The 10,493-nt window shown below is 43.7% G+C and overlaps 1 protein-coding gene across 1 annotated transcript; it reads left to right on the top strand.

Moving 5' to 3' along the window:
• The first annotated feature begins 3,844 nt into the window (after positions 1-3,844).
• LOC542077 (vacuolar processing enzyme 1) lies at positions 3,845-10,179 on the top strand. The gene is given in 9 exon segments (NM_001111713.1): positions 3,845-4,107; positions 5,034-5,198; positions 6,159-6,315; positions 6,396-6,481; positions 6,548-6,747; positions 7,542-7,590; positions 7,668-7,874; positions 9,614-9,820; positions 9,904-10,179. Coding segments are annotated over 9 exon segments (1,485 nt in total). The 5' UTR covers positions 3,845-3,876; the 3' UTR covers positions 10,087-10,179.
• The last annotated feature ends 314 nt before the right edge of the window (positions 10,180-10,493 follow it).

Here is a 10,493-nt window from a genome sequence, read left to right as displayed (position 1 = left end):
CACTCAGTTCATTGAGCTTCGTGGATACATCGGCATGAAGAAGTTAGTTTAGCAGCTCTAGGACTTAGGTGGAGAATGTTTGAATAAAGTCTTGAGCATCAAATTGTAGAAGGTAAGCCACTGATTACGGCATGGCATGGGCGGACCCACAAGGGGGTCCAGGTGGGCCCTGGCACACCCTAAGCCAGGCCCATCGAGGACCCCATCTGGTCATCTCGGCATCACGTTCCTATTTAAACAGCGCGATCGTTCAGGCGGTTCAGCTTTCATCGGCGGCTGACGATTGCTGCGAAATTCAGAATCTGCGATCTGCGCTGCGCCTGGACGTGCGGTGCGCCAGCGCCGATCAGCCGGTGCCCTGCCCAAGCGCCCTGCGGCCTGCAGCCTGCGCCCCTCGGCCCCTGCCAGCCTGCCTCCGTTCGGCGTCTGGACGTAGTGGCTCTTGCTGTTGCATTGCAGTCTTGCCTTTTGCCTAGTTGTCGTAGTGTGGTAGATTGCTAATTGGTTGTTGGCTGCGGTCTGGGCGCCTGGCCGTAGTGCCGTTTGCATTGTGCTTCAGTCAGGTAATGTACATATATGTTTTTTTGTTGAATTTTGTCTAATGCAAATACACAATGTGTGCGTATATATATATATATTGTTGTTGTTGTTGATTTTTGTTTTATTAATTGTTGATTCACTACAATTGTTTTTGTAGTGACTAAAATATGAAGAAGCAGGGAGATATTGCCTCTCTTTTTCGTAATCATGTTGTAAAAAAACAGAAGTTTATTGCTTCTTCATTATCTCCGGATGTTACTCAAGCGTCGACACCTCAAGAACAAGAGCAAGAGATGATAAATGAAGAAATTGTGAATCCAATACCATCTGCATCGCCACCGCCAACAATTTATGATGTCAGTCGTCTTCCACATGATCCAGGTGAAAGACAACCTATTGCAAGTTACCATGCTAATGATCACGATGCAATTCGAAGAGCATATATTCTTAGAGGTCCATTTCAACCATATGCACATGAATTCCCAAATAGGAAAATTGGAGATAGAGATCGCCATTTTAATTTTGTGTGGTTTCAAAATTTTCCTTGGATTGAATATAGTGTCAAGAAAGATGCTGCATTTTGCTTTATGTGCTACTTATTCAAAAGTAAAGCAAATAAGGGCAAAGGGACTTTTGCATTTACTTCAGATGGTTGGAATAATTGGAATAAAGGGTCTGAAGCACTTCTAAAACATGTGGGTTCTATGGCACATAAGACAGTCGAAGAGAAATATCTTGGCTTTATAAATCCTAATGCAGCAATTGATAATAAAATTGAGAAGTGGAGTGATGATGACCGCAATCTTTATAAGATAAGGTTGACATATTCACTTCGATGTTTAAAGTTTCTTTTGCATCAAGGATTTTCATTTCGTGGACATGATGAAAGTGAGGAGTCTGGCAACAGAGGAAACTTTATTGAAATCTTGAAATTTCTTGCTGCAAATAGTGAAGAGGTCAACAAGTATGTTCTTAACAACGCTCCAGGTAATTGCACTTTGACTAGCCCAAAGATACAAAAGCAGATTATTCAGTGTTGCGCTATAGAAACTAGAAAGAAAATAATTGAAGAGCTTGGTGAAGAGCCATTTGCAATTTTAGCGGATGAGTCTAGTGACATATCGCACAAAGAACAACTAGCTCTTTGCTTGCGTTATGTTGATGCATTGGGAAGGCCATGTGAGCACTTCATTGGAGTTGTTCATGTAGATGATACTAGCTCTTTATCACTTAAGAATGCAATTGAAGCTTTACTTGTTAGTCATGGCTTGACTTTAACACGAATTCGTGGACAAGGTTATGATGGGGCTAGCAACATGAGAGGTGATATTAAAGGATTGAAAACATTGATCATGCAAGAGTCACCTTCTGCTTATTATATCCATTGTTTTGCACATCAACTCCAACTAGTTCTTGTTGTTGTTGCCAAGGGAAATAATGATTGTGTGTGGTTTTTTGATCAAGTAACTCTCTTATTGAATATTGTTGGAGTTTCTTGTAAGCGTCACGGTATGCTTCGAGATGCTAGACTTGAGAATCTTATGAAATCACTTGAATGTGGTGAACTTGAAACTGGGAGAGGATTGAATCAAGAGATGGGGTTACCTAGGCCTGGTGAGACTCGATGGGGCTCTTATTACAAAACTATATGCAACATAATTACTATGTATCCTGTAATTCGAGATGTTCTCATGATTCTTGGAGAGGATACTACAGTTAGAAGTGATTGGACAAGAATACATTCTATGCTTGGAGCATTTGAGTCATTTGACTTTGTTTTTGATGCACACTTAATGTTTGTTATTCTTGGATATACAAATGATCTATCAGTGTGTTTGCAAAGAAGGGAGCAAGATATTATTAATGCAATTTCACTTGTTAATGTGGCAAAGAGAAGAATGCAACAGTTAAGGCTTGATGGTTGGGATCAATTCCTTCAAAGAATCACTTCATTTTGCAACAAACATAATATCGAAGTTCCTGCTATGGATGGAAATTATAAGCCCTATGGAAGATCATCACGATTTGTTCATAACCAAACCAATGATGACCACTTCAGAAGAGAAGTATATATTGGGGTCATTGATCAAATTAGCCTAGAGATTGATAGTCGGTTTAGTGAGGCTAATATGGAGCTGCTTTCTTGTATGTCAGCTTTGGATCCTTCGAACTCCTTTGCTTCTTTTGATGCACACAAGGTACGAAAGCTAGCTGATTTGTATCCTAATGACATGTCAAACACTGACTTGTTAAAACTTGACTTGCAACTTGACAATTATATTGATGGCATAAGAGAAGATGATAGATTCAAAGACATAACTAATCTTGTGGACCTCTCAGTTAAGCTTGTTGAAACAAAGAGACATAAGGTGTTTGATATGGTTTATTTGCTTCTCAAATTGATATTGCTTTTGCCGGCGGCGATAGCAAGTGTTGAAAGGGCATTTTCTGCAATGAGTTTAGTGAAGACTAAATTGAGAAATAAGATGTGTGATAGTCTTTTAGATGATTGTCTTGTTACATACATCGAGAGGGATATTTTCTTCGAAGTGAATGAAGAAGATATAATTGAGACTTTTATGGCGTTGAGGAAGCGTAGGCCAGATAAGTAGTATTATTGCAATCTTTATGTTTAATGTATGCAACTTTCATGCTTAATTGTTGAATACCAAACTTTATATCTATATATTGAATTATTTACCAAATTTATACTCACTCCGTTTCGTTTTAGTTGTCGCTGGATAGTGCAAAATTGAACTATCCAGCGACAACTAAAAAGAAACGGGGGAGTATAAATTATATGTACATTAGATAGAATTCTACATGAAAATTTTGTTACGACACACCCTATACAAAAATTCTAGGTCCGCCACTGCGGCATGGTCCAGGAGGTTGGGATGGCAACCACTGATCACGAGTATGCCGGGATTGGCTGGTTATTTTATTTCCTTGTAATACAGCATGTGATTCCTTTTTATAGTGAATACAATCAACAGAAAATGCTGCAGCTTACAGCACCAAGACACAAGTGAGTCTGGAATTCTAACAACACCAATCCACTACTCGGCTGACGTCATCAAAGCATTGAAGTGACTCTCCGGTCTCCACTCTCCAGCACCTGCACGGCTGCACCCGGCCGCACAAGCCGACGGAGCCGCCGCACCAGCTCACACGCCCACGCGTCCGCGATCCAGGGCGCGTGCCATGCATGGCGGCATGCGCGCGGCGCCTACTTCTCTGAGTTCTCTCCACCCCGAGTCCCGACCCTGCGCTGCTCTGACGCTACATTCCTACCCTCGCGTCGCTGGACTCTAATAGCGCGACACGCGAGAGGCAATGGCTGTGCGGTGGTGCCTCCTGCTGCTCGTGTTAGTGTTGGCTGCGGCCGCGGCTTGCGCGGAGAAGGGGGAGTGGGACCCGGTGATTCGGATGCCTGGGGAGAAGGAGCCTGCAGGGTCGCACTCGCACAGCGGCGAGGGATTCGATGGGGAGGTGGATGACGCCGTCGGGACGAGGTGGGCAGTGCTCGTTGCCGGGTCCTCAGGCTACGGCAACTACAGGCACCAGGTGAGCGCGATACCTTACGGGCGTGTTACACGCGCTCATGGATGCGTCCGATGTTCGATTTTTAGCGAGAGGAGCGTGGTGTAATACTGTTGTTGCGATACTGCTTCGTCAGGTTCTTGTGGTTCAAAAAGCGCTTCTGAAATTATTGTCGTCGAACCGTGAAGTTGCACTTTTGGATATCAGTTCTTTTTTCTTGGTGGTGGGGGGTTCGTAAGCTATAGGATGCTCGGGTTCTAAGTTCTAACATGACATCCTGAGTTAAGTTAGTTGTGGGTCCAACTAAAGACCTAAAGTTCAGGAAAGAACAGTTCGGCTCCAGGGGTTTCCACTTTCCGCGGGTTTAAGGATCAAGGGAGAGTGCAGCTAGAATAGAAGTGACAAATGAAAGTTTGGGACGTTGTTGTAGTCTTTTCATGGATGGAAATTGTTTAAGCAACAATATAATTCAGGAACGTGAAGGGATTTGGAACTTTGCAAGTTTTGGTTTTTTTTTTTGCAGTGGATGGATTGGTACCAAATTTTGCTACTGTCTAAAGAGATGCATAAGTTGGCAAGAACATTAGATGACAGTTGAAAGAACAGATAAAATATTTGATGGCAAGTGCTTGTACTTTGAGTCAGTAAACTGGAATATGCACCAGTAGCTAAAAACTCTTCTGAATATCATCTTTCTTGGGCAATGATCTCCATGTTCTTTTTTTGCCTTGTTTTGTCTCCTTTTAAGGGCTAGTTTGGGAACACTAATTTCTCATAGGATTTTCATTTTTCCAAGGGAAAACGAACTAATTTCCCTTGGGAAAATGAAAATCCCATGTGAAATTAGTGTTCCCAAACTAGCCCTAAGTAGGGAACAGTCATCGTAGATCAGCAAGCAATTATTTTCCATGGTGCTTTGCTCACAGGGTTCATGTGACTTTTTGTTGCAGGCTGATATATGTCATGCGTACCAGATACTGCAAAAAGGAGGCATAAAAGAGGAGAACATCGTGGTGTTTATGTATGATGACATTGCCAATAGTGCACTCAACCCAAGGCAGGGGGTTATCATCAACCACCCAGAGGGCGAAGATGTTTATGCTGGTGTTCCAAAGGTACTTACTTTGTGAATTGTCCTTCTACCATTTTCTAGATACAATATTGGGATCATTATGCACTCAAACTTCCCTTTCAACTAGTTTCCACCTGTAGAGGCGTCAACTAGGATTCTACATAACCCACTGTATTGGTACAGCAAGAACACCTTACGACTTGTACATCACAAGTTGCTTTTGACTGTGTTGCAGGCCACCAATACAACACATCATAAGTTAAAGTAATTCAAATCCAATGCAATTGTTTGCAGATGCAGCATGCATATTCTTATATAGAAAAATTCTCAACATTGACACCCACCCATGATGAGGCCAGATTTTTGGATAATTTCATTGTCCATACTTCAGAGTTTTCACACTAATGTGAATTACTTAAGCAGCATTTGATTCCAACCAAGCTCTAGGTAACTTTTGTTAAAAAAACTCGGTTGGGGAGGGAAAGACCGTCCCCCCGGTACAATGTCTAGGGCCGGCACTCAAGGCGCACACAACCCACTAATGGATAAGAAGAGACCAAAACATGATTCCGGCCGAGAAAATCCCTGAACCCTGACCCCTCATCACTAGCGGGTCGTCACCGTCCACTCTGCAACGGCCCAGCTGGAGGGTGGCACGCAGGACGTAACCCGGGAGCGGGCGTGGCACAACGAGGGGATTTTTTTAACCAAGTCTAAAATTCGCCTCCGAGGGGGGATTGAACCCGGGACTTGGAGGTGCTAATCGGAAGCCTTTAAACACTAGGCTAGATGCCCTTTCGCTAGGCTTTTTTTTTGTACCTGGGTATATTTAGCTTTTCAATTAAATATGCAAGTTATTTAGGAGGAGGACGTGGCATGGGAATCTATCCTTTTACCATGTGTTGTTTTAGGTATCTTGCTTCATGAATTCACCATAGGCACATTCTTTTTTAGCAGTGTTAGGTTCTGCAAGTCTATTAATTAACATAGTTTCTAACTCCAGGACTACACTGGGGACCAAGTCACTACTAAGAACTTCTATGCAGTTCTCTTGGGCAACAAAACTGCAGTCACTGGAGGCAGCAGGAAGGTCATCAATAGTAAAGCAGATGACCATATTTTTATCTATTACTCAGATCACGGGGGCCCTGGTGTTCTTGGTATGTGGAAGTTGCATATGCTTCTATACACTATCCAATCGAATTTTGTTGTCTTATGGATTGACGTTTGCTATTTGCAGGTATGCCCAATCTACCATATCTTTATGCTGGTGACTTCATGAAGGTGTTAAGAGAAAAACATGCTTCAAATAGCTATGCCAAAATGGTAAGATTGTTCTCATTTACTTGTTGCCAGGACACTTGTCCTATCTGAACGGAAGCATGTGGACAGGTTATATATATTGAAGCATGTGAAAGTGGCAGTATATTTGAGGGATTAATGCCAGAAGACCTTAATATTTATGTCACGACTGCATCCAATGCAGAAGAAAGTAGCTGGGGTACATACTGTCCAGGAATGGAACCACCGCCTCCTTCTGAGTACATTACCTGCCTAGGTGATCTATATAGTGTCTCTTGGATGGAAGACAGGTAAAGTTCATATTTTGTGGATGCTTATTTTGTTGGCAACAACTTCATCCTTCCTAAATTATAGGTCTTTTGGCTTTTCTAGGTACAGACATTTTGCTATATACCTAGATATTTGCTGTGTTTAGATACGTAGTGGAGTACCTTGTGGTTTAGTGGGGGAATCATAATCTTTCTCAAAAATTACTCGCATTTTCTCTGTAGAGATACTATGGCATGTTGTTCTTTTCCGGTTCTGCTGTACACAGGAAACTGGTGCACTCGTAGTCGAATAAAGTACAGTTGGTAGGTACATTTAACATAACTCGGCTAGGGAGGGAAAGACCGACATCCCGGTATTATGTTAAGAAGAGACCTAAACATGGTCACGGCCGAGAAAATCATTGAACCCTGACCACCCCATCACTAGAGGGCCGTCACCGCCCACTTTGCAACGGCCTAGCCGGAGCGTGGCGCGCAGGACGTAACCCGGAGCAGGCAGGGCACACGAGGGGATTTTTTTAACCAAGCCGGAAAATCGCCTCCGAGGGGGATTGAGCTCGGGAACTTGGAGGTGCTACTCGGAAGCCTTAAGTCCTTAACCATTACGCTAGAGGCTCTTTCGCAGGTACATTTAACATAGCAACTTCAAAACCATGAACTTCTCTCTAGTGAATATAGAACTAATTCAGGCTGATGAGGACTTTTACCAAACATCCACTTGACTTGATTACTTCGTCTTGAATCATATTTTTTTGTTAATTTGGAGATGGCCACTTGGTTCCATGATGAATAACCATAATATTACTACTTGACAGTGAGACTAACAATCTGAAGGAGGAAACAATAAAGGAACAATATGAAGTGGTGAGTCTGGACTTGCCTTCTAGGCATTTCATTTGATCGCTTTATAAACTTGTACTTAGTCACAGCATTGTGCACAGGTGAAGAAGCGTACTTCAGACTTCAATAGCTATGGTGCAGGCTCTCACGTCATGGAATATGGTGACAAGACCTTCAAGGGCGAGAAGCTTTACCTTTATCAAGGTTTTGATCCTGCAAATGCCAATGTCACAAATAAGCTGCTTTGGTCAGGCCAAGAGGCTGTGGTCAACCAAAGGGATGCAGATATTCTCTTCCTATGGAAGAGGGTAAGTCCTTGTGTTATACCAGCACCATTCGATTAGCTTGCCTGCTCCTTTCTGGGATACAAAATGAACTAATTTATCTTGCGTCAGATAACCACTATGTTTGCTTCTTGAAATGGTTTAATTTACAACCTACCAATTTTCCCTGCTGAAGTTGTTTCTTGCTTAGATAATTTGGGTGATCTGGACTACGATGACATGGCTTTGTATATGTCACTTTCTTTCTACTACTAATAATCTTCAGTAATTACTATCTGCACATCCTATGTTTATTACTTCCTCTGTTCAGGATAGATAGATGATGGTCCTGACCGGAGGATTGTACTGTAAGTAGGCCAAATTTATTGTCAGTATGTCCTAGGTAGTGGAATTTTGGTTTATGAACATCATGTGAGCTGAGAGCTCATTAGGTATGGATGGAGCCACCTGGAGGCGAAACTAGCCTCCCTCTTCTGAAACATTTTTTAAAGCCCAAGTAGAGTTAGCTCAGCAAGCCTAAGCATATCTATCTCATCTCACAGCTACCCCATTGATCCTCCACCTAGAAACCAGGACTAGCAACTTCGTTGAACCTAAAAATGTATGTTACTTGTTGTGTCCTAGACTCCTAGTGCTCACACTTAGCTGCTTGCCAGCAAGTGTCATGTTGATGAGTGCAGTGCAGTCACCAAGGCCTTGAAAGAACTGAGAGGCTTCCTACAGGACTGCAGCTGGGAGCTAATAATCTGTTCGTTGAGACACATGCAAGTAGTAAATGCCAGCTAATAAGAGTAGCCGGCTGAGAGTTTTAGCTTGTATGCTAACTTCAAATGCTTTGTTAGCTAACGTTCTCGAGTTGATGGAGCACCCAGGACCTTGACTGTGGGCCATCTTCTGAGCTGTGTCATGAGCTTCCATGTGGTGACTAGTGTGTTAGACCCAACAGGATCTCTAGGAGTAAATCAGTGGGGTAATCTGTGTTCTGTGGGGTAATTTCGGGTTCCTAACTAGTAGATCAAAACAGTATTAGATTGTTACCGTCAGTAGAAAGCGCAGGCGTGTTGGAGGATGCAGATCCAGTCGCCATCAGGTTCGTTGGTGAAGATCTGCGCTAGGGCAGCTATGGTCGATGCAGCGAGGCTGGCGACGGCTAAGAACGATGGTGTCTTCCTGTTGCTAGCTGCGCACCCTCTCTCAGATCGGTGTTAGAGTTTGTCGGTGGGGAATGCGGCTCTAGCGAACTGCGTCATTAGAGCCGCCAGCCCCCACCCATCATTTATAGCGCATTGTGATAGGGGCCCACCAACCATATAGGGTTGGGTCCATCTTAGTGGAGATTAATCCAACATAGTGTGCTCTTAATGCGACCCTCCAGCCCCGACCCGCACCCCCAAATTTCACCTCAAGCTTTGCTACTGTGGCCAAGCAGAACTGAAATATAGGTCATCTATGGGCAATCTGTGAATGCTTGTTTGGTGTACTTCATTTCATATGGGAGGATTTAGCCTTAAGAAGGTCATGTGCTGGGGCTTTGAAAAGGCCTTGTCTTTTCTGCTTCTTTCGCTCTTGGGCTGTCACTTTCTTGAGCTGTGGCAGGCTGGGGGGAGTCTGTCATGCCCCTATGATGATGACACTCCTAAATTAAGTTTATTTGCTTTCTTCTAGTTCTTGATTGAAATCCTGCAATTGCGTCAAAAAAAAAAAGAGTCGTCTGCTTTTATTTTCTTCGAGGCTGCTTACAGTTTTGGTTTGTTCGGTTTCAGTATGAGCTCTTACATGAGAAGTCTGAAGAGAAGCAGGAAGTTCTGAGGGAGATCACCGGAACAGTAAGGCATAGGAAGCATCTGGACAACAGCATCAACTTCATCGGAAAGCTTCTCTTCGGGGCTGAGAAAGGGCCTTCCACACTTGAGGCCGTCAGACCTCCCGGCCAGCCACTCGTCGATGATTGGGACTGCTTGAAGCAAATGGTTAGTTATTAGAGACTCACTCGATGCATCCATCCCCTTACTTCCTGTTGTTGAACTGACTCAATTCTGGTGAGCCTCGTCAGGTACGGATCTTCGAATCCCATTGCGGATCGCTCACTCAGTACGGTATGAGGCATATGAGGGCGTTCGCAAATATATGCAACAGTGGCACGCCTGGCGCTTCGATGAAGCGAGCGAGCATGGGTGCTTGTGGCGGCTACAACTCGGCGAGATGGAGCCCGTTGGCTCAGGGCTACAGCGCTTGATCTTCTGAAAGGTTCCGGGGATATGGATGTGTATAGTCTTATCTGTGAAGTACTGTATACTGTAAAAGTTGGCCTTTGTGCCTCTGTAATGTACGTAGCAGTTGTCTTGTATATGTCTCGGTGGTGTGTTTCTGACTTGGTATGTTTCGCCAGGTCATAATAATAGACGAAAGTGGCCTGCAGCTTGCAAGCCAATCCGGTGTAGTAGACTAGTAGTAGTAGTTCACAATCAGGCCTATGGGCCATTTCTAGGAGAACAGAGACATGACACTAGTTCGGACAGCTTAAAGAGCAGAAGTGCAGATGCAGGTACGAGACGACATGAGCTGGGAGTTGCGACACGACATACGGTCGGAGTAGAACAGGTTGAATCAGAGAAGACGCTGGCTGCGCAGATGAGTGTTGCG

This window comes from Zea mays, chromosome 5 (genome assembly GCF_902167145.1).
Source record: "Zea mays cultivar B73 chromosome 5, Zm-B73-REFERENCE-NAM-5.0, whole genome shotgun sequence".
Classification (NCBI taxonomy): domain Eukaryota; kingdom Viridiplantae; phylum Streptophyta; class Magnoliopsida; order Poales; family Poaceae; genus Zea; species Zea mays.
This window is presented reverse-complemented; position numbering and strand designations above follow the sequence as displayed.